General features: G+C 35.0%; 1 protein-coding gene across 1 annotated transcript in view; it reads right to left on the bottom strand.

Moving 5' to 3' along the window:
- Positions 1 to 25888, bottom strand: part of SLC25A40 (solute carrier family 25 member 40) — a 52361-nt gene that overhangs the window by 5498 nt on the left and 20975 nt on the right. Inside the window, exons 3-9 of the mRNA XM_044679670.1 lie at positions 24391 to 24450; positions 18528 to 18634; positions 14075 to 14142; positions 13039 to 13160; positions 11964 to 12137; positions 9925 to 10034; positions 2352 to 2433 (exon numbers count right to left, since the gene is read on the bottom strand). Coding sequence (XP_044535605.1) covers positions 2352 to 2433; positions 9925 to 10034; positions 11964 to 12137; positions 13039 to 13160; positions 14075 to 14142; positions 18528 to 18634; positions 24391 to 24450 — 723 coding nt within the window. The remainder of the gene's footprint in view (positions 1 to 2351; positions 2434 to 9924; positions 10035 to 11963; positions 12138 to 13038; positions 13161 to 14074; positions 14143 to 18527; positions 18635 to 24390; positions 24451 to 25888) is intronic.

Here is a 25888-nt window from a genome sequence, read left to right as displayed (position 1 = left end):
AAAAAAAGCAAGGAAAAGAAAGGGAAAAACTATGCTTCGATCTGCACTCTGAGTCCATCACTTCTCTATCTGGAGGTGGACTGCATGTTTCATCATGCATATTTCAGAATTGTAGTCTTTAAAAAACTGATTATCTAAATCTTTCAAAATTGATTATCTGTGTAGGTAGTTACAGTGTAGATTCCTTTCTTCATTTTGCTCACTTCTGAGGTCCCTTCAAGCTTGAAATTCTAATTATTAAGAGGAAATATGATCTAATTAATTGGCAAAATCTTTCCCCAAAAATATTTCTTCCGGGAACTGGAATTAAGAAAAAGGAGTAATGGATAACATCTAAACTCTAGTAAGTTAGAGACTTTAATTTGTAATTTAGGCATTTTCACTTAATTAAAAAATTAGCTTAAGATCATAAATGAGTTTAGGTAATATGTGCTATAATTTTAAGATATTGCTTTTTCCTTAGTAGAAAGCAGATAAGAACTTGAATTATATAGTCTGCTTTTTGATACTTGAGCATAGATTTAGGGCTGGAAGGGACAAATCTAAGGTAGAACCATCTAAGAGAGTGACTTAAGTTATAGGAAAAATGGCTGAAAAGAAAAAATCTTGACTTTGCAATGCCAAATATAATAAATGGCTAAGATCACAAATTTGGGAAAAAATGTGAATTCTGGTGGCAGTGGTATGGGAAGAAGCAAGATGATAATGAATGATGAAAAATAAAATGGATGAGTTTTAGTTACTTCACAATTTAACGTAAGCCTAATTTTGGTTAAATAGGCCCAAATCTGGTTAGTTGAGACCAGAAGTTTCTTCAAGTCTAGCACAACAAAGGTCAAGCTAAACAAAATCAGTTATCAGAATGTTTTAGTGTCTTCCAAAAAAGGCTACAAATAAATATCATTGAATTTTAATACACAATTTATCTTAATATGAACTATAGGGCTAAAATAAAATCTCTTTTAGATTCATTTTTCTGGAAAGCAATTCTGTAAATTTTTGGGAAAAAACTCATTAAAAGAAATAAGAAATGAACTGGAAAGACCTCCAGGAATTGATGTAGAGTGAAAGGAGCAGAACCAGGAGAACATTGTACACAGAGACTGATACACTGTGGTACAATCGAATGTAATGGACTTTTGTACTAGCAGCAATGCAGTGACCCAGGACAATTCTGAGAGACTTATAAGAAAGAACACTATCCACATCCAGAGGAAGAACTGTGGGAGTAGAAACAGAAGAAAAACAACATCTTGATCACATGGTTCAATGGGGATATTATTGGGGTTGTAGACTTTAAATGATCACCCTAGTGCAAATATTAATAATACGGAAATAGGTCTTGATCAGTGACACATGTAAAACCCAGTTGAATTGCGCATTGGCTACGGTGGCTGGAGGAGAGGAGGGAAAGAATGTGAATGATGTAACCATGGAAAAATTTTCTTTATCAATAAAATTAAATTAAAAAAACAAACAAAGCATCGATGAGTTGGTAAAGGGCTAGAGGATCCTAGGTATACATCTAGGATCAAGAACTCAGAGGCCAGCTAGTGAAAAAATAGAATGATATGGATGATGAAACACTTTTTTCTTCCAGTCCCTCCCATAGACATTGACATGTGAAATTGTGTAAAACATAATTCCATATTAGTCATATTGCAAAATAAGATACAAAAAAAATTCCCAAGAAAAATAAGGAAAAGTTTTAAAAAGTACGCTTCAATCTGCACTTAGAGTTCACCAGTTCTCTCTTAGGAGATAGCAATTTTCATCTTGAATCCTTTTGCGTTGTCTTGGATCATTGTTTTAATCAGAGAACCTGTCTTTCACAGTTGATCCTTGTTATAACATTGCTATTACTGCTTACTGTGTTTTCTGGTTTTGCTTACTTCATTGCACAAATTCACAGATGTCATCTCAGGGTTTTTCCGAAAACATCATGCTTATAATTCCTTATAATATAATAACAGACCATTAAAACCCTATTCTGCAACTTGTTCATCAATTTCCCAAGTTAATGAGAATACACTCATTTTCCAATTTTTGTCATCAGAAAAAAAAGCCGCTACTAATATTTTTGAACAAACAAGACATTTTTCCTTTAAACTTACTTTGTATCACTATCGATTATAGCAAAACCTTATTAAATCATTGTTACTTAATTAAAAAAAAGAAATAAGAAATGAAATCATTAAAGTCAGCAGATGAAAACAGAAAATATTTATTTTTTTTATTTCTAATTTCCTAACTAGATTAACATTCACTCAAACAGAAAAACAGCAGATATTTTATTTGTATTTAAGGAATAAAAAATTTTAAAAATCAATTGAAAGAGTCATAAAACCTACCTTTTGAAGTTTCATATCTCCAAAGTTGGGTCTGTTTTTGTGTTTTCACTACATCAAATGGTAAAGTTGCAACAGATGCAATCTATCAGAAAGTAAACATTGATTATTCTTTATCATTAAATAGTATAGTAACAATAAGCTCCTTGTCTCCCCCTAAACTTCAGAATTTGTACAATTAATGAACTATTTAACATGAACATGAACTTTAAGAAAATCCTAACTAAATTTGAGACTATTAAGATAAAGGGGCAAAGAAAAAATGTTGCCTTCAAATAGAAAATAAGCATGATTATTAAAGTGATAAATGCTGATACTCTCATTGAACCACTATTCTCATATTGGCCACAAGATATTGAGGAATATAAACATTTTTTAAATCAAATATTTTAAAAGAACACTTTCTTCTAATCTGAAATAGAGAAAAGGAAAGAAAAAACCTAAGCATGAAAACAGACTTCCAATGTAATAGTGTCATTCTTGTCTTATTTCAAAAGGTATTAGATCTTAACTTTTTAACAAATAGTTTAAATGGTAAATATTTGAACTGTCAGTTCTGGAAGCCTTTTCTAACAGGAATGGTAGGAAAAAGGCTGATGATATTAAATAGAAATAATCTCAAGGTTAATCTCTTCTCATAACTGCCCCTAAAATCATCCCCTTTGTCCTCTCTCTAATTTTTAACTGTTTCCTATGTAGTAAGCTCCTTCTTAAATACTACCTTTAAAGGGGCTCCTTTATCCCTTAGAGAAAGTCTTCTCTTGACCCTAATATCTTCTCATACTATTATCCTGTAACAATTTTTCTCCTGTTCACAGTCCAATTGTTTGCCTCCATTTCCTCTCTTCTCACCTGCTGAATCTTTAATTCCTTGCAATCTGGCTTCTAACTTCCTCATCCAGTTGAAATCTCCTTTGTTAACAGTTAAAAATTATCTCTTGGCCAAATTCCGTGGCCTTTGCTCAATCCCCATCTAGCTTTCTAAAGTAGAGAGGTCCTTCAAGGTAAGACTTAGTTTATTTTGGGGTTTGTGTCCTTAAATACATAGAATGGTGCCTCAAGCCCAGAAATTATGTGAATGTGTCATGCAGCCTCTGTCACTGCTGACCACACCTGGGTCCCTCCTGGTTGTTGCCTAAGCCAGACAAAAGCACAATTGCAAAGTATTTAACAAAATAAAAATTAAAAACTAAACATAGATATAACAATACACTTTAAAACTAAGTCAGTATGTGGTGGCATGCTCCCTCATCCCCATTTTTATTTAAGTTTGATACTACTGCTATTGGCTACTCTCTCGTCTCTGGATTTTCCTGAAAATTGCTTTTAGTTTTTCTCTTATCAATCTCCTTTAACTCAAAACACAATGCCTGGCACATAGCAGTTGCTTAATAAGTGTTTATTGATTAGAACATAATTTATGTCCTACCCCTTTAGGTGTGCTCCAAGCCTATGTCTGAGACCTCTTCTCTTTGCTCTCAGTGACCTCAACAGCTCCCAGAGGTTCAATTATGATCTCTGTATAAATGACTCTCATGGGTAAAGGTCTAACCCCAATCTCCTGTGTTCCAATTCGATATTATTGCCTCCACAAAGTTCTGGATCACACTTTTAGGGCTGCAAGGGACACTAGTGGTTTGTCACAAGGATAAGTGCTCTGGTCACAGTACCAAAGGAAAGAGAAATTAGAGAACTTGAAGCTGTAGAGGACCAGAAGCCCTTCCTTGTTAAAGTGCAGAGCACATACAAGTGCAGTGACTCTACTAGGATGACACTACCTTAGAAGCACAAAAAACTTGCAAATCCCTAGAATAAGCTCTGGTAATAGCAGCCCAAAAAAGTTTGAAGAATGGGTCAGTGTCTCCCCACCCCATGGTGAGCTGAGCCTAACTTTAACAGAAAATCCAAAGTCAAGAAATAGGTAGGAAAAATGATCAAGCAACAACAACAAAAAAAAATTTTACTATAAAAAATTATTACTACAATAGCAGGGAAGAACAAGACTCAGAAGAAGATAACAATGTTAAAATAGCTACCCAAAAAAGCCTCAAATAAAAATGCTAATTGGACCTAAACCCAACAAAAACTCCTAAAAGGGTTATAGAAATGAGTGGTAGAAAAAAAAAACAGGAAAAGAAAAATATGAGGAAATTTGAAAAAGAATTAACGGCTTAGTAAAAGAGGTACAAAAAATACTGAGGAAAGTAACATTTTAAAAAACAGAACTGGCCAAATGGTGAAAGAGGTCCAAAAATCCACTAAAGAAAACTCCTTAAAAAGCAGAATTGGCCAAGTGCAATAAAAGGTACGAAATGTTGAAGAAAATAATTCCTCAAAAGCTAGAATTTGGCAAGTGGAAGCTAATGACTCCATGAAGAAACATTACAACAAAGTCAAAAGAAGAAAATGTGAAATATCTCATTAGAAAAACAAATTACCTGGAAAACAGATCAAGGTAATTTAAGAATTATTGGTCTACCTAAAAGTGATGATCAAAGAAAAGAGCCCAGACATCATATTTTAAGAAATTATAACATAAAACTGCCATGAATTGAAAGAATCTACCAATCACCTTCAAAAAGAGATCCCTACATGAAAACTCCCAGGAATATAGTCAAATTTTTGAGCATCCAGGTCAAACAAAAAATACTTGATGAAACCAGAAAGAAACAATTCAAATATTGTAGCACCACAGTCAGGATCAAACAAGATTTAGCAGCTTCCACATTAAAGGCATAAAGAACATATGCAATTCTAAAAAGCAAAAGACCTAGGATTGCAACCAACAATCACCTACCCAGTAAGGCTAAATATAATAAAATCTCAAGGGTAAAAATGGATATTTAATAAACTAGACAACTTTCAAGCATTCCTGTTGAAAATATCAGAGGTCAATAAAAAATTTTTACATTCAAACAGAATACTCAAGAGAAGCATAAAAAAGCAAACATGAAAGAGTATTCATAAAGGAATCAAAATAAAACTTTTTAAATTCCCATATGGAAAGATGATACACACAACACCTAAGAATTTTATCATTAGCTCAGGTAAAAAGACTCTACATAGAAAGAGAGCATGGTTTTGGGTTGATTATATTGTAATAATCTCCAAAAAAAATGAAGGGATGAGAAATAAGATGCATTGAAAGAAAGGTGAAGAGAGAAGTAGAATGGGAAAAATGTACTAATATAAAAAAAGTACACAAGGAAATACTCTACAGTAGTTGGAAAGTGGCAGGGAGAGTGATGCAAATAACACCTGAACCTCAAACTCATCAGAATTGTTTCAAAGAGGGGAGGAAAAAAGTTATATATATATATATATATATATATATATACACAAATACACTTGAGTGTTGTCTATAGAAATGTAATTTGCTCAACAGGAAAGTAGAAGGAAAGAAGGAGAGAGAAAGAGACACACACATTGAGAGACAGAGAGAAAATGGGATGGAGTGAAATACATAGTTAGTAATCATTAACTGTGAATGTGAATGGGATGAGTTCACCCATAAAATGGAAGCAGAATGGATTAGAAACCAGGATCTAACAATAATTTTTTTTAAAAAAACACACTTGAAACAGAAAGATACATATTTCAAGTTAAAAATAAGGAGATAGAGGAGAATCTAGTATGCTTTAGCTGTAGTTTAAAAAAAAAAGTAGGGATAGCAATCATGATCTCAGACAAAGGAAAAGCAAAAACAGACCTAATTAAAAGAGATGATTAGTGAAACTCATGTTAAATGGTGCCAGACAATGAAGTAATATCAAAATTTTTATAGCAAGTTTCTATTTTGAAAGCTTCATTTCTCAAATATATATACTGAGTATAGAACTGAGGCAAATTTATAAAAATAAAAGTTCCAGTTAATAAATGTTGGAAGGAAATAAACAGGAAGTTTTCAGAAGAAATCAAATCTATCTATAATCATATTTAAAAATGTTCTAAATCACAAATGATTAAAGAAAGGCAAAATAAAACAAATCTGAAGTACCACCTCACACCTTTCAGAAATAACAAATGCTGGAGGAGATGAAGGAAAAATATGTATATGCATTAACTGCTGGTGAAGTAGTGAACTGGTTCAACCATTCTGGAAAACATTTTAGAACTATGCCCAAAGGGCTCTAAAACTGTGCAAACTCTTTGACCCTAAAATACCATTACTGAGTACATATTCCAAAGAGATCAAAGAAAAAGGGAAAGGACTTAATATGTACAAAAATATTTATACCAGCTCTTTTGTGGTGGCAAAGAACTGGAAATCAAGGGGCTGCTCTTCAATTAGGGAATAGCTGAACAAGTTGTGGCATATGATATGCAAAGTGAAGGAAGAAGTACCAGGAATTCATTGTGATAGTAGCAGAAATGTTGTAATGATGATCAACTGTAAAAGACTTGTTTACTCTGACAATACAATGCTTCAAGACAATTCAAAGGATTCATGACGTAAAAAGAGAGAAATGATGAACTATGAATGCAAATTGAAGCATAATTCTCTCACTTTATTTTTCTTGCTTCTTTTTTGAAATATGGTTAATTATGGAAATGTTTTGTATGATTTCACAGATATAAGTGATATCATAGTGTTTGCCTTCTCAGCACATATGGGAGGAGGTAGGAGGGAAAGAGATATTTGGAATTTAAAAATTTAAGAAAAATGTTAAAAACAATTATTAAATCAAAATGTTTAAAAAATTATATTCCAAAAGCCTAACTCTGCTCAGTTACTCCCTCCCACAATAAGCTCCAATAACTCTCTCCTGTCACTAGGTCCAAATGCAAATTCCTATTCTTGACATTTAAAGACTCTTGCAACCTGCCTGGCTCCAACATACTTTCTCAGGCCTTTATGTTGTTTCCCTTCATGAACTCTTCTGACAAACCAAACTGGCTGGCCTTCTGACTTTTCCTCATATATGAAGGACCATATATGGACCTTCATATAGGTTAGGAGCATCCTATCTCCCCTGCCCCAGTGACAAGAATATGTTCTCTCCTCACCTCAACCTGTTAAAATCCTTCACTTCCTTCAAGCTCTAGGCCAGGGTAACCACTACCATGAGGCCGTTCCTGCCAATGCCAAAAAAAGTTACCTTCTACTTACTTTGTATATATTGATATGTACATATTGCTTCTCAGATGAAAACCTAAGCTCCTGGTGCCAGGGGCTGACTCATCTCTATAATATATTAGATTCAATTATTTTAGGTAGTATCTACTTATTAATTAAAAATGTTTTCAAGGAAGTATTAGCAACAAAGTCTTCAAGTGATTCCAGTGCTACAGACTACTTAAAACACTTGACACAGATACAAGGTACAAAATTTAAAGATTACTTCCTAATGAGAAACAATACACTACAGAAAAAGATATATAAACTTGGAATTGGTCAGAAAGACCTTGGACAAGTAACAAACTGATAGTCTGTTTCTTTAAATGCAAAATGGAAACAACACTTGTACTTCCCATTTCATATAGATATAATATAGCTTAAAATGAATCAATCAATGAGCATTTATTAAGCACCTACTATGTGTCAGAATCTAGCTCTAAGGATACAAATAAAAAGACAGGATAGTTCCTGCTCTCAAAGAACTGAATTACAGTCTACTGGAAGTCAAAGCATGTTCAGAGACAAAACAATACAAGATGTTCACAAAAAAACACAGTGATTAGGAGGCACTAATAGGTACCCAGGAAGTCACGATTGATAAATTAATATATGTGAAAGTACAAGTGACAAATATAAATTATAATTACCAGTTATTTACAGATATCAATAACCTAATAAGAATCACAAATGGGTTTGTCCTCCTCTGATGCATCTTGCATAGTCTTGGACAAGTCCTTTAAACTCCCTGGGCCTCGGTTTCCTCATTTATAAAATGAAAGACCTTTGAAATCCCCACCACCTCTAAATCTATAACCTATTGTTATACAGGGTGGTATGGTGCTTGAATAAGATGGGCCTGACAAGCTGGCCCAAGATCCCTAGATGGTAAATGGATCTAGGCTGAGTGAGGATAAGGGTGCCTGGGTGGCCACCAAGGTGTGCTGATAACCACCAGGGCTTGTGAATGTTCAGCTCAGTGAAGCACTTGACCCCACAGACAGTGCCCAAACCAAAGTGATGGAGTGAGAAGCTGTATAGAGTTCACACAGCTCCTCTGGCTACTTGGCTTGGGGTTAGGTTAGAGCAGGGGTCGGCAACCTTTTTGGCCTTGAGAGCCATAAACGCCACATTTTTTAAAATGTAATTTCGTGAGAGCCGTACAGTGCTCACAGTGCCGCTCCTGTAACAGCGCCTGAAAAAAAAATGGACTTTATGGCTCCTGCAGAAAGAGCCATATCTGGCCCTCAAAAGAGCCTTATGTTACGGACCCCTGGGTTAGAGGATTAAGGTTGGTAATAAGGCCAGTATTGGTATTGAGTCCAGATAAAGCTGAATGATTGTGATTTAGGTAAGATCCTCTTTCCCCTTGGGCTGTAATTATTCACTTGCTCTCAAAGAGATTATCAGTCTTCACTTTGAGATATGTTTCAAAGGGTTTAATGCTATAAAGGATTCAGGATAAGGAAAGTGGTGTTGGGGATGGCTATGCTAAACCTATGGGAGTTAGATTAGGCCAATCAATAAGTAACAGGTTGGCAGCCAGCTGGAGAGGCTTCTCTCCCTCCCAGACCCGGCCGTGATCTAGACCAAGTGAAAGGAAGGGACTGTGATGTTCTTCATAGCAGGTGCTGATGCTTATCTCGCAGCCTTGTTCAGTAATAGGTCGTCAATGGATATTATGAGACAATCAGGTACAGATGCTGGATATGCAGATCTATAGGCCTACCTACCCTTCACTACCCCATGAGCCCTTCTCAAAAATGAGACCCTGAAGCCTTCTGGCCCTGGGCTTGTATAGTGGTGGTAGGAACTGTCTTTTGCCCTTGGCTCATGCCATTTGGTAAGTTCTAAGTTCTATAACGGACGATCTGTCAGTCACTCAAGTTGGTCTCCATCTTCTTCCCAGAAGTTACCTATTACACTATATGAGTTGATCAAAAATTTGTCATGGGTTGTCAATAGAGAGAACCTTTTTTAAAGGCCCATGTTTATTTTAGTATTTACATATATATTTAACTGTTTAAAGCATTTGATTTATTATACTTAAGCAATTTTTTAAATACTTCAGAAAACCCTTTTGAATGGTTGAATTGTTTTAAAGTCTTTTTAAGGCACAGGACAGATATGTGACATAAGAAGAATGATACAATGGCAGAGGGCTAGCTTTAGAATCAAGAAGAGATAGGTTTGAGTCTAGTCTCTCACACATCCTCAATAGGAACAACATTTCAGCAACTTAGGCAACTGCCTGCAATCATAAGCTACTGAGGAGTTGGTGATCTGCATTGATAGAGGGAGTTTCTAAACCCACAGGTACTTATGCCAATAAAATTTTAAGACTGGACACTTTCCCCCATCAAAAAAAACTATTTACATATTATTTTAATTAGTAGTTATATATACAATTTTAAATTATATGACCATAATTAAAATATTAATAATAGAAAAATGACTCACAGAACCAGATAATGCCCCTGCAGTAAAATTAATCGCAAAGGTTGGCTCACGTTTATCAGAGCATTTGCAAAGCCACTTCTTAAGCACTTCAAAGTTATACCAGTACATTGCTGTGAAAAGAGAAAAGAAATATTTTGAGAAATGGAATATAAAAGCTCCTATTACACATCTGTACTATATTAATAAAAGGAGAGAAGAAAATCCTTAATCTAGGACAGAATCAACACAGTCCATTTGCTTTCTGCTCAGATATTCCCTACTCAAGCACATTTTAAGTGGCATATAAAAGACATATACAAAGTGCAGGCAAACCAGATTAAAATGTAATTGGGGAAATATTTTTAAAAATCAACAAAAATATAAAGCATAATGTTAATACGTGGTAACTTAGAAAACTTTCATTGCTAGGCAGTTTATTGCTATGGTGTGATAGCAACTGGTAGCTATAGATAGACAGCCCCTTTTTGTCCCCCCCACCAAAAAACCATAGAGGATGGAAAAAGACTAAGTAAGCATAAGGATAGCAGAAAAACTTGGTAGCCAATGGTAAGGAATTGTGATTTTGCAATATATTATTGCTAAAATATACATAACTACACACCATAAAAATAGGATGCATATTAAAAGAAGGACTTACAAGAACCAGTAAATAATCTTTATATTTTAAAAATTCTTTGTTGTCAAGAGTTATGAAATTCTTAGATTCTGCTTAAATTCTAGTCTGCTTCTTAAAAAAGAATGTGGAAAAATGAGTTAAAGAATACAAATGTAAGAAATAAGGAAAAAGGTACTATGAAAAACTTTTTCAACAGCTGAAATGAGAAAATATGGAAGAGAAGTTCAGAAAGTTGATAATACTAGTAAGCATCGATATACCTCTTTTAGGTTTTCCAAGCATTTTACATAGTATCTTAAATGATCTTCACAACTACAAGGTTGATGCTATCCTTAAAAATGAGGAAACTAAGGCTGAGATAGGTTAAAAGACTTGCCCAGGGTCACACAGCTAGTAAGTGACTAATGATTTGAACCCAAATGTTCTTGACTCTAACTCCCAGTTTACCACTATACCACCTAGCTGCTCAATTTTATAAGTATGTAAGAAGTCATTGCTTAATGTTTTATTTTTCTACATAAGACAAGAAGACAGAGAGGCAGGTTTTGTTTGGCTTAAAATCCTACTGTTTAAAATTAAGCAGTAAAATAGACTGCAAAGAAGCACTGCCTTTTCTTCTTTGGATATCTTTAAGAGATTACACATCTTTCTGGGATGGGGAAGGGATTAAGACACTGGTGTTTAACTTATCTTAAATCATACAGTTCCATGATCTTATGTGTCAAAACAGTACATGCCAACATGCATGAAAGAAGCAAAGGAAGAGAAGGAAGAGAGGAAAAGAATAAAACAAAGGAGTAGCAGAGAAAAGAGGGAAGAGAAACAAGAGAATAGGGAGAAAACATAATTCATGTAGATCTTAGACAAGCAGAAGTTGTGAAATGAGCACCATCCTTTGTACCATTTCTTTTTCATAATCTTACAATTTCTCAGCAAATAGGATCTCCTTACTTATGTAGTAACTTTCTGCTGATAGCCCATACAAGGCAAATTCAGAAGTCAAATTTCTATTATTCTTTGATGATTCCATGGATAACAATGGTAAAAATAATTTCATCTTCTAATTGAACCCCATATCATTCATGGCTGACCTTAAATAATAAAATAAATACTTTTCTTATAGTGACAGTACTAATTGTGTTATGTTCAGATTAATATTAAAGTAAGCTTTCATTCACCAAACAAAATTTAGTCAAATGTGAACCAAATGGCAGAATAAGAGAGGCAAAATTTGGATTATAAATATGCTCTAATTTATTTATATCTAGAAGCTCAGCATTGATTCTGGCATTTTAGAGGTACAAAAGATAATGCTATAGCCCCAGAGAAGCTTAAAATATGATTCATTCACAAAGTGTACACATAAGTAACCAATACAATCTAAAATTCATACTATAATTCTTACTTAAGAGATAAATCCTACCTGAGAAAGGCACATCTCTAAGAACAGTAGGACTCCAACCCCTCCAGAGTGAAATCCAACCATCCTGTGACAATTTCCGTCTGATAAACAGATGTAATTCCTTATAAGAAAATGCCTTGGATTGCATTTTGGTTCTAATCAACTCTAAGGGACTTATTACAGTTACTGCACCTACTGAAAATAATATACATATATATGTCAAAGTATACATGAAAAAGCATAATTTAATGTCTTACTGATATTAATAGAAGTTCCATATTTCTCTTGAGGTATGACCAAAGTTTAGGCCCCAAATATATACTGCTACCACTATATTGCAACTTTTTTTATCACTACAGATTTCCTGCATATTTCATGAGATATTCGTTTTCTCGGGTGGCATTTACCAAACTCCTCTTTCCTATGATATCCTGGTTCTTCTCATTCCAGGCTTCTATCCATTCAAGTATAATATCACTTCATTCCCTATAACTCAACAAAGACTAAAGCAAAAACCCCTTTCCAACCAGCATCCTTCAAACTTCACTTCCAATAGGTAGAAGCTCTCTTGCTTCTGATTTATCTTTGAGCATCCATGTCTAAATGGAAAAGATCAGTTGCTCTGAATCTAATCAAACACACACAAGTCCACCATTCTTGGGTGGGCTTCAGGCACTAAATTCACCTTATTTTTTAATCTAGAGACTCAAAGGAGAGGCCTTCAGAAGGAGGGAAATCCAAGCTAAGTTTAGCAAGGAACTTTTCTGATCCATGAGAGATATCACAAAATTCTGCGGACGTGTAGAATTCCTTGAAGGTCTTTTGATCCTGACTGAATTGCATGATGCCTACAGGAGCAAGTTATGACAGAAAGCACCTTAGACCTGGAATCTGAAGCCCTTCTATCTAGGATCTCTAAGATCTTCAATCTTGGAGTTTCAGCTTCCTCACAGGACTATTGTAAGAAATCACTCTGCAAGCTATACCAATGTTATACATAATGATGCTGGTATTATCAACTCTATGGAGGATGTGCAAATAAAATAACACCACTACAAAATGGAATTTTAAAATAACATAGTAGACTTTGACTCACATCTGGCCAGAATTCCAGCAAAAATTGGTATGTAGGCATCATTTTCTAGTTTAGATTTCATAAATGAAGATAACTGGTCATAACAAGTAAAGTATATAACTGTAGCTGGAACTGCCATCACTCTGAAAAAGATAGATCAGTTAAGACCCAAAGACCAGAAAGCACAGTGCATGCTCAAAAAAGCAAGCTGGAGTACTCACTACAAGAGCAAGCTGAATTAGGTGAAAGCTAAAACCCTCAAACTTTGCTCTGGCTGAAGAATATCACAAGTCCTCTAAGGCAGCAATTTTCAGAATTTTCTGGTTTGTCTTGTTCACCTCTTCGACAGGAGAAGTAACCTATCCCATACAAACCTACTGATATACTCTAGGGAGGAAAGAGAAACTAAAACCTCTGTGAAAGAACTAATGAGATATTAGGTATTACATTTGATAGAATACTAATATATGTTTTTAATTAAATACTGCATGTTTGTTATTCATTCAAGTCAGGAACCAGGTATAGACACTCTCATCTTAGAAATATCTAAAATATATTTATACAATAAACCACCTAAAGTACCATACTTTATCACTTTATCACTCACTGATAGTATTTTTTTAAAAGAACAGTCAATAAGGAGATGAAAAGAATAATAGTTCGGCAACATGAGTACTGGTTATTAACAATTTTTTGTTACATAAAACCCAATTATAATTTTATCATTAAAACTTACAAGTGACATATTAACTCATATATAACAGCTATCTTGTGGAATTTTTAGAAAATGACAGCTATTTAAACAGAAAAACAAAGCATAACATATCTCATATTATATATCATATTTCATATTTTTATTAACATGTTTCATATTATATACATTCTTCAGTATGAGAGGCAGACCTAAAGAATGAGAAACACATTTTTATAAAGGAAATAAAGCAGTAAATTACTGTTACTGTCTTGTTATTAAAATATATTACTAGCCCAACTTCATTGTTGTGAAATCATACATAGGCACAATATAGGTAGTATAAAAAATCAAATTCCAACTCACAGTGTAGGGGGAAGACCACTCCACAATGATTTTATGCCCTCATTTCGAACAATTTTCAAAAAGGCATCCTAAAATGTAATTGGAAAAGAATGACTAATAATGTTCTTCTGAGCTTGCTGACACAGAAACTTGGTAGTAATTTTTCTTAATGTTGTAATTTTAATGATTTTTTTTCACCTCATTAAAAAAATCTACCTCAATAATACATATGAAACATACCGAACTAATATTAGGAAGATCTGAATCTGAGTCTTGGCTCTGCCATTTATAAATTGCTTGTGGCAAGTCAGTTTCCCTCCATTACATGGAACTGAACTAATTGATCTCTAAGGCTTCTTCCATTCTAACATTATGCTATTCAGCCTCATTATGGATGTATTTATAAATATGTTTATGTTTGTTTATAAATATATGTAAATGTATGTTTATAAAAAGGTGGTTCTCTCTCAACTTCCCCATAAAGCATAATTAAATTCTATCCAGATGACTTTTCTTTTTACCAAAATTAGACAAACTTCAGACTCATGTAACTGTCAATTTAGGTACCCATAATATAGAGCAATACAACTGAGGGAGTCCAAAAACTGAGCTTTTTCTAAACCAGGCAAGATTTAAAAAGAAAGAAAGAAAGAAAGAAAGAAAGAAAGAAAGAAAGAAAGAAAGAAAGAAAGAAAGAAAGAAAGAAAGAAACAAAGAAACAAAGAAACAAAGAAACAAAGAAACAAAGAAACAAAGAAACAAAGAAACAAAGAAAGGAACTACAAGTTGAAATGTCATTACTATCTATCTGTGTATACACATATATAAATATGTATATAAAATGTATATAAAACTATAAGCTGACCTAGTTCTTCAAATCCTTGTTGCCTTTTGCCCCCAAATATCAACTTTCTAAATAATTTCAGTATGTGGTTCACTTCTCACTATCTCACCATTTCACTACCTGATAGCATCCTTGCTGACATCTCTTGTATTCTGTACAGTTTTTAGTCAACTATGTGATGGTAAAGATAAGCTCTACTCAGAAGATCACTTTTGTAAATTTGCCTTTTCTTTACTAACATCCTTGCTGAGTATGCCTTCATGTAAATTATTGTTAAAAAAACCTTAAAGATAGGAAAGTCTATAGGTCTATAATGCCAATTAACAAACCCTAATACAATAATAATGACAATAATTAATAATTCCACATTGCCAAGATACAGGCCTATGTAAAAGTGGGGTTGTATACTTATAGTTATCCAGTACATGTTGTACTTAAGAATCAGAAGCCCTAAGTTTGAATACTTCCTCATTAGTTGTATGACTATGGGCAAGTTACAACCTCTACATGGAAAATTGGAATCATAAAAGCACCTACCCTAAAAAGGCTGTTATAAGCATGAAATAATATCTGTAAAATGCTTTGCAAATCTTAAAGTGTTATATTATATCATATAAAATGTTAGCTATTATTTATACCAATAATCATTTTTATGATCAAGTATTATTAATTCCTGGATTGCAAGAATGGTTCTATACTAGTATAGCAATAAGTTAAATATTGTAACAGCAAGAAAACATAAATTATCCATCAATTAGCTTCAGTAAAAGCATTTGACAAAAAAAAAAACTATAAACAGGATTTTCCTTTAACAAAATTAAAAAATATTTGAAACCAAGAAATAGTATTACATATATTGGAGAAATAGTAGATAATATCCTACAAAGAAGAGTGTCAAAGTAGGAGTATCTACTCTTTACTATTTTCATTCTACATCATAGTATTTGAAATACTATGAGATAAGGGAAAAAACCTAAGGAAACAGGGACAGGCAAAGGAGAGATGAAAATATCTCCAATTTGTAGATCATGTGGTAGCTATCGAGACATCCCAAGAGTAAGAAAAAAAAGGTAACACAGCCAGCAAAATAACAGCATATTTCACCGAATTTAAAGGAAGAACAGACAGACAAAGGTATTTATTAAGCACAGGGTGTAATGTTGCACACTGGAAATACAAATAAAAGCAAACAATGTAGGCCATGTTTGCTCACATTCATGTAGCTTACATTCCAGTTTGAAAAGATGAACTATAAAGGGAGACAGAAGAGTGCCCACATCAAATAAAACAGTTGGTGAGGAAGAAGAAGAAATATTGGCAAAGCAAGTTGACCTGTGTGTGAAGTGAATTGTGGCTGGAGCCTATCCCACACAGTGGCCTAGGCAGGGATTTGCCAATCCGAAAAGGATATGAACAGAAAGGACATAACAGAAAGAAAACAATTTTTCGATAACCACTTGAAAAATTGTTCAAACTCTAATAAGATAAGGCATATTTATCAATCTGCCAACAAGCATTTACTAATTGCTTGCTATGCATTAGGCATTTCACTAGGCACTGGGTTTATGAAGACTAAAATTAAATAGCCTTTGACCTGGAAGAGCTTGCATTCTGTGTCAGGAAAGGTCTTACAGAGGAGCAGGGGTCAGAAATGAGCTTCAAAGGAATCTAAGAATTCTAAGAAGTGGGGCTAGGGATGGGAGAAAGGTAGCCATGATTCTGTTATATTCAAATACAACAATTTGTTCAGCCATTACCAGTCCATGGCTACCCACCCACTTGGTCAGCATTTAATTTTTTTTTTTTTGCTACCACAAAGAATGTTTTTATTAATCTCTTTTATTTAAGGATAAAGACTAGAGAGGTGATTTTATTGGTAAAAGGAGCTCCTTTTCCCAGTGCAGGCTGATAACTTCTCTACAACTTGCAGTCACTGAGAGATGCCTGATACACTGATAAGTTAACTGACTTGCTCAGGATGACACAAATAGGATGGGTCAGGGCAGGACTTGAGTGAAGGTCTTCCTGAGGCCAGCTCTCTATATACTATGCTGCAATGACTCTGCTTTATTATATACACAACCTTTTTTTCTCCTTTTGACTTCCTTGATGTAAATGCCAGGAATGCTATCACTGGGCATTTATCACAAAAAATATCAACAATTCTTACTGACTTTTTCCACAGAATTCCAAATTGCTTTCTAATCTGATTAGAACAATTCACAGACAGCTCTCTCAGAAAATTAGTGTATCTGTATTACCATGGACCTCCTAAGACTTTTTCTTTCTTTTATCATCTTTGCCAAATTTATAGGTATAAAATGAAAACTGGTTTTAATTGTTTTGTTTTCATTCATTTTAATTTTTCTTATTATAGATGTGGAACAACCATTGTAATTGTAAGTGAACATTTACATTTCTCCTTCTAAAAGGTATTTGTTCACATCCTTTGACTACTTATCCAGTGGGAAATATATCTTAAGATCAGATTTGGAACTGGAAGGGACCTCAGAGGTCATCTAGTCAATGCTTTCATTTTAAAGAAGACAAAACTGAGGTCCAGAGAGGCGAACTTGCCCCAGATTCCAAGAGTGTAAGTGTTGGTAGTGAGATATGAACCTGAGTGCTCTGTCGCTAACAACATCTATAGGGTGCTTTAAGGTTGGCAAAGAAATTTACATACATTAAACTTATTTTTCCCTGGAAGGCAGGGACTGTTAAAACTATTTTACAGATAAAGAAATTGAGAGGCCTAGAAAGGTTAAATGAATGGATTTGGGCTTTAATTTGTATAGCCAATCCTATTATGAGGAAACCCCCACTAACGCCAATCTGCAACTACTCTACAACTTCTTGTGGGGGTAGTGAGAGGTTCAGAGACTTGCGCAGCGCACGTTCCAGCTGCCAGGGAATCAAAGATGGGCTGTGAATGCAAGTTTCCTGACCCAGAGGACAATTCTCTCTCCACCACTACCCCACACTGCCTCTAAGGATTCACAATTCACTAAACTGTTTACGCTGTGAGGCCTCACAGTCCCAGAACATTAGTGTTAGAAAGGACTCTCTTACTTTATAGATGAGGACACAAAGGCTCAGAGAGACCCAATGGACTTGTCCAATATTATACAGCAAGCACAGAGGAAGGCAGGAAGCAATCTGGGGGAAGGGAAGATGGAAAGGGGTTCCGGTTCCTCTCTCTGTCCTTAACTTTTAACAGCTCCTTGTTTTTTCTCTCCAAACTGGATGGTTTTATCTTTCAAACCATACTCTAACCCAAACACATCTCGTACATTACCCAAAACAAATAGTGGAAGAGAAATAAAACCATCTTCAAACAGGAGGATGCATTTAGAAAAATCACCAAGAGAACAATGAAAATAAAGGAAGGCACAGAAAAGCATTTAGAATCACAGAAAGACCATCCAGTCCAACCTCTTCATTGCAGAGAGCAGGAATCTGAAGCCCAAGTAGCCCAAGGAACGTGTCTAAGGCCACCCAGCCGTGGAACAGACTTTGTGGTTCTTTCCAATTTCCACAAAAGGTGACCAGGGATTAACAGTATGAAGAGATTTTACATTACTGTATAGGACTTTAAAAATGGAAAATGATGATTTAGTGTAATTTCCTTACCAATGTTCCACTGAAGCGGCCAGGCTTCTTGTACCATGCTTTGTGGCTACCCTCGTCACAGTAATACAGATGATCCATCAGTCCATTACAATATAAAAAACATCTTCCTAATGAAAAATACCACAAGTCATTTCAAATAATGGCATTCCCTTTATAGATATGTACTCTGAAAGTTTATTTGCTGATCTTAAAAATTAAACCCTAATCAGAGAATCACAGAATTGCAACAGATCCCAGAGGCCGACTAGTTCAACCTCTATTTGAACAAGACAAACCTCTGGGTCAGAGCTGATGGGAGGTCATTCAGTTTTCTCTTGAAGATCTCCAGGGATGGGGTGCTCACTGACTCCTTAAGCAGCCCAGGCCAGTTTCTGATAGCTCTAGTGAGAAACTTTTCCTTATAGCAAGAAGGACTGGGTTTCTTTACAACTCTCATCCAATGATTAGTCTGCCCTCTTCGACCCAGCAGAGCCAAACACCCCTGCTTCCCATGACAGCTCCTCGGGTAATGGAAGGAGAGACCCTGTCCTCTTTGCTCCAGGATAAATGTTTCCACCTCCTACTGCATGATCTTGAGGCCTGCCACCATTCTGGTTGTTCCTGGTTTAACAATTGAGCTAATTACCTATAACAGAAAAGAAGGCTCCAAACACCTAAGTGTGAATAGGGAAGGTTACAGCAGGTCATTCCTGGCCCTGAGTCTCCCTTAAGCAGCCTCAGATCACACAATGATAGCATCTGTATTGGCTGATTTTGCCCTAAAATGCATGGGTCTTTTTTAGACTGTTACCTAGCAGTATCTGTCCCATCCTGAACTGACAAGTATAAGGCTACATTTACCTTTGTGAAAGGCAGTGTGGCATGGAGAAGAGAAAGCTGGCCTGAGCCACAAAGATCTCGGTTCATGACCTCTTTCTGACACACACAGACTCTGTGATCTGGAGAAAGTTCCTCAACCTCACAATTTTGGAGGCAGTTCTCCAAGACTGTGAGCTGTGAGAAAATATTGACCCATACTACTAAAGGGAGATTCCCTACAATGAAATCCCAAGTCTATTCCCTATCCTCCTCTTTAAATTTCATCTTATTAGATTTGGCCTAATATTCTAGCATGTTTTTAGATGCTGATACTGCTAACAAACCAGATGGATATTCCCCACTACTTGCCTTTGCATCAAATTTGAAGAGGGTGGTTCACTGTATTGAGAGCCAGGCCTAGAGACAGGAGATCCTGGGTTCAAATGTGGCCTCAGACACATCCTAACTGTGTGACCCTGGGCAAGTCACTTAATCTCACTGCTAGCCCTTACCACCTTCTGCCTTGAAACCAAAACTTAGTATTGATTCTAAGATGGAACCTCTATGATAGAGATGACAAAAAAATTTGACAAATATTCCATTTATGACTTTATCTACATCACTGATAAAAATGGCCAACAGTAAAGGGTCAAACATAGTCCTGGGATCATTCCACCACAGCCCTCTTCCAAATGTTTATGACTCTTTGGATGTGGCCAGTTCTGATTCACTTAACTGTACCACTGTGTAGCCCACTTTCAAAAGGAATAACATCAGAGACTTCTCAAATGCTTTATCAACATCTAGGTAGGTGATAATTACATAATTTTTCTGATCTACAAGTTTAGTAACTCTATCAAAAAAATGAGATTAATATTAAATGCCTTGTTCTTGATGCATCCATGCTCTCTATCTTATTAATAACACATTCTAGAATTTTGTCTTGGAGAAGAGTTCTCTTTTCAAATTCTATTCTCTTCCTCTTTTTTGGAAAATTAGAACATTCGTCCTTCTTTAGTTTTACAGTATCGTCTTCCATTCTCTATTATCTTTCAAAGATCATCAATAGTAGTCCTACCCTTACATCTGCCAATCTTTTTGGTGAAAACACAGTTCATTTGGAGCAGTGACTCAAATTCATTAAGGGCATCTAGGTGGTTCCTTAACATACTCCCTCCTTATCTTGGGCACTGATGGCCTATTAGCTACCCTTTTCTGTATTCTCTAGTCTAGAGATTATTTTCCTTGGCATTAAAAGGAGAAATGAAATAAGAATTGAGCAACTATTCCTTCTCTTTGCTCTTATCACTGTCCTGTCCATGCCAACTAGTATTCCTATTCCTTCCTGAGTTTCTTCTTAGTGCCAATATATCGAAAACAAACAACAATTTCTTGGTGGTTGTTATCCTTTAGCATTTCTTGTCTACCTCACCTCATTCTCAGCTTTAGCGCCCTTGGATGATTCTTAAGGAGCTGAATTGAGATTCTCCTAGAGCTTCATTCAATCTGACCATGTCATTCCTTTGTTCAAGAATCTTCCACAGCCCTCCTCATCTTGGCATTTAAAGCCCTTCACCATTTGGATACCTTTCATATTACTCTCTTCATATACTTTAGAATCACACTCAAATTTGGCTTAATTGCAGTTCCCAGACGTGGCAACTTCTCAATCCAACCCAACAAGAATTTATTAAGATGTTTCATGTGTAAGGCATTGTACCATGTGCTGGGGATACAAAGGCAAAGAGAGAAACAAAAACTGACCTCTTGAAACTCATATTCTACTGGGAAGAGGAAAAATAAAACATGTAAATATAAGTATATACAAAATGATTCGAGGAAAGGCAAACTACAGAAAGATCAGGAAATGATTCCCACAGGAGGTGGCAATGAGCTGAGAACTCTGAAGAAAGCTAAGGATCCTAGGAGGTAAAGGTAATGAAGGCATGCATTCTGGGTAAAAAGGCATCCTGGGCAAAGCTGGAGGCAGGAGACAATGGCCAAGTACAAGAAACAGCAAGAAAGTCATTTTGGCTAGAACACAAAGGGCATAATAAATAAGCCTGGAAAAGAAACAATTGAATTCAATAACCTAATGTTCAAAAAGTCCAAAAAGACATACTAATGGGGGAATGACTCCTTATTTGATAAAAACTCTAGGAAAACTAAAAAGTATTTTGACAGAAATCAGGATAAGACCAATTATCTTGAACCATATACCACAAAAAAGTTTCAAAGGGATACATATAAAATGCCACAAATGTCACATCAAAAAAAACCAAAACCAACATTAGGCAGAATCAGAAGAATATTTCATAATTTCAGCTGGGTAAAAATTCTTGCTCAGACATTGCAAAGGAGGAGAGAACATAAAGGATTAAACAGACAATTTTTATTACTTCAAATTAAAAGCTTTCGAATGAACAAAATGAGGATATCTAAAAGAAACTATTAAGTAGATGAACAATTTTTATATCAGATATCTGATAAAATTCTGATATTCATGATATAGAGAAAAGTGAATCAAAAATATAAGACAAAGATTCATTCCCCAATAGATTAGTGGTAATTAATTAGTGGTAATAGATTAGGATGTAAATAAGAGTATAAATAAAAATAACTTAAATAGCTTTTTTCTTTCACCTAAAAAGGAGCAAAGATGGTTATAGTCAATGCTGGGAAGTTAGACAGACATGCTAATATACTGTTATTAGAACTATGAATTGATTCTGGATAATAATTGATCCCAAAATTCCAGAATTAAATGAGAAAAGTCACTTAATTCATGACCTTTGACATGGCAATCCCACTATAACACCCCTACTCCAAGAAGGCTAAAGACAGAAGAAAAGGTCCCTTATATAAAAATATTCATCCTGTCTGGGGAGCAAAAAAAAAAAAAACAAAAGACAAAGCAAGTATTTATCAGGAAATGGTCGATAAATTGTTATATAAGAACATAAGGTATAAAATTATCACCATGCCTTAAAAATGACAAAAATAAGAATTTTAGAGAAAAATAGAAAATTTTATATGAACTCTTAACAGAATAATATAAGCCGAAAAAAACCAAAGTATATTATAACATAAATGAAAAGAGCACTAAAATGAAGCTGAACTCTAATGAACTTTAAGATACTTTCTAACATTTTATGTTTTAAGTTTACTTCCAGCTCTAAATGAACCCAGAAGGCTACAGGCCAATTGCATAAAAGTGAATAGACTCATTTAAGATGAACACATCTGTTAATGTCTGAAAAAGAAAGATAATATCTACAGAACCCAGAACTTAAAAATTAACCTTTGAAAATGAAAAAAAGTTATTGCTGGGAGGGGATAGCATCCCAGGGAAGGAGCCAAAGGGGTGCACTTGAAAATGGAAAGGACAGGGGGCAGCTGGGTAGCTCAGTGGAGTGAGAGTCAGGCCTAGAGACGGGAGGTCCTAGGTTCAAACCCGGCCTCAGCCACTTCCCAGCTGTGTGACCCTGGGCAAGTCACTTGACCCCCATTGCCCACCCTTACCAATCTTCCACCTATGAGACAATACACCGAAGTACAAGGGTTAAAAAAAAAAAAAAAAAGAAAAGAAAATGGAAAGGACCACCTCTTTGTCAAGAGACTAGAGCAAAGAGGGATGATGTAGAGGGATTTTAAAGTACGTAACACAAGAACAATCCTAGCATCTCTGAACAGATGGTTTCCATTTTCTTGGTAAACTTCAGGGAGGAAGAGGGAAAGGGATAATATAAGAATACTGAGGAGAGAAGCGGCCATCAGTTGACAGTAAGGGAAGAATAAAAATCTTGTTCTGAGGCAACATACTTGCAGGGCGCCTAACCAGAGCATGGTGGTACGAACTTCTCTACGCATGTTCAAAAGCACTCAAGGAAGAATATAGAAAGTGTATGGCAAAGAGATCTCAGCACTAAGGTCTGGCAAAGCCTGAGTGACAACAGAAGGGATGAGTAGTTTGAGTAAAGGCAAGACAGAGACAAATGGAGTTACCCTAAGATAAAGTCTAGAAAGAGACAGAGTAACCGGAGGTGAGTGAGGATGAAGAACTGGAAGAGGTTTTAACCTTTTCTGCGTTGTGAACACCTCGGGTGCCCTGTGTCAGCCTATGTATCCATTCTCAGAACAGTACCTTTAAAAAAGCTTAAAATAAAATAAATAGGATTGTATAGGAAGCCAATGTTACTGGAGTGCAGGTATCAAAGTGATCACAGAAAGAACTGCTAGATGAAGAGGAGGCAGTAAGAGATAGAAGAATGGGAGGCTGGAGTCAGTGAGAGGAATGTTACGGTTCACAGAAAGAGAGCAGTTAAGGGGGAAGGGACGGGGAGTTAAGGGCAATCACTCAGAGGCCAGATGTTTGAGGGGATACCAAGATAGGCTGAGGCCCTGGTGACAAGAAAGGCTTATGCTAAGGAAAAAGCAACACTTAACATATTCCACTCTCAGTATGAGGTCGACAAAATGATCATCATGATAAAACACATAGCACTTTTAAAGTTTTGCAAAGCATTTTATAAATATATCATCCCCTTCAATTTTCATAAGTAAAATAAAGGTGCTTTTATTATCCCTTCTTTAAAACTGAGAAAATGGAAACAGAATTAGGTTGATTTACCCAGAGCTACATAGCTAGTGAATATATGAATTTGGTTTTGAACTCAGGTCTTCCTGATTCTGGGTCCAGCATTTAATCTACTGTGCCACTTAGTTAATAAGAACTTTAGGATAATGACAATAGTGAGGAAACTTTAATAAAGCCAAGAAAAGAAGAAATACATGACAAATACAAATGAATATGGCACAATTAAAAAATCCATAGCTTGGGGCAGCTGGGTGGCTTAGTGGATTGAGAGCCAGGCCTAGAGATGGGAGGTCCTAGGTTCAAGTATGACCTCACACACTTCCTAGCCATGTGACCCTGGGCAAGTCATTACATAACCCTTACCACTCTTCTGCCTTGGAACCAATACACAGTATTGATTCTAAGACAGAAGGTAAGGGTTTGAAAAAAAAGTCCATAACTTTTACATATAATTATACCTGTACATACTTTTGGGATATTGGTGGTCCTGAGCTTGAAGACGAATTTTAACAACATCCAAAGGTGTCACTATAAAAACACAAATAGTAATTAGAGGGACAGGTAATGCCTTTAATTAACCAAAAATTCTTCTCAAGGAAGACAAAATATGGGACCATACATGATTAATCCTTACAAGATTCCTATAAAATAGGATTTTTAAAAAATCCTCAGAAATCTATTGCTTCTGAATAGCATTCAATCTGTGCCATTTTGAACCTTTCAAAGAGAAACACTGAAAAGAAATAGTGAGATTCTCTTAAAATCACTAAACTATACTCTAAAACAATCTTTCTTCAGATATGGTACTAATTCTAAATGCTATATTAACTAGAGTAGTACTATACTATATAATGAAAAAAGTTCTCCAAAAAGCAAAATGAAAGCTTTCAAGATTCTGCTCAAACATTCAAGACGTCATGATTTTACTTTCACTCAACATTTATTATTCCCCTCGTCTTTAAAATAACTGAATAACAAATTATGACAAGATAATTTAAACTGCAATTAAAAATTTAATTCTACCACTAGGTTGTGCTATTACATTTGTGAAAACTGTGGCAAGAGAATCTTAAAAATTAGTTTGTCAGTTTTAAGTATAAATAGCCATATCAAAAGTCAGGCAATAATTATTAAGAACATATAAGTATTTGTACTTTTTTATCTGTCATATGTCTAAAACAAATCAGACAATATTAAATTGCCATTCTTTGGCAAAAACACCTTTTTTACTGTGGACCAAAGTGGCTTAAAAAGTATTCTGTGTTAATGGAAACAAATATCATATGCAATTAACTACTATGAATGACATTTTTGTACCATGGATATTTATCTATTATTATACAACAAGAATTCTTAAACCATAAAGGACTTTATAGAAGGCAAAAGTGAGGGTTAAGATGATTCAAAAGCTGCATGATACAATTCTCACAAGCACTCGAATTAGGAATCAGGAAGACCTGGGTTTAAATCTCAACTTAGGAATTTACCAGTGGTATAACCAAGAATAAGTCATTTAATTTCTGGACCTTAGTTTCTTCATATATAAAATTGTAGAAGGGGAAGTTAAGACTCAAAGGCTTCTTAAAGCCCCAGCCAGCTCCTAAGCTTATTATGTATCTTTGATTAAGGTTCAAAACTAGGACATTATCTCTTCATCCTCTGATTTCTCAAAACAGTTTGACTGTGTTCCTCTTACACACTTATGCCATTTCATTTTCTATCCTTATTATTTCTGTACAGATTTCATTTGAACGAGAAGATTTTAAGTTTTTAGAGACAAATAGCATGTTGGTTTTTTCTTAACAAAAGTCTAATTTAATTAGGAGAATCAGTGATTGTTCATTTCCATTTTTGTCACAATTTTATTCTTTAAATTATTTTTAGTTTTTTAACTTTGACTTTTCAAGTAACAAATATATTATTAATCTCTGTATCAACCCTATGTAGTAGGCACTTTATTAGCACC

Source organism: Gracilinanus agilis, chromosome 5, assembly GCF_016433145.1.
Source record: "Gracilinanus agilis isolate LMUSP501 chromosome 5, AgileGrace, whole genome shotgun sequence".
In the NCBI taxonomy this organism is placed as follows: domain Eukaryota; kingdom Metazoa; phylum Chordata; class Mammalia; order Didelphimorphia; family Didelphidae; genus Gracilinanus; species Gracilinanus agilis.
Note: the sequence above shows the minus strand (reverse complement) of the source record. Positions and strands in the feature narration are given on the sequence as shown.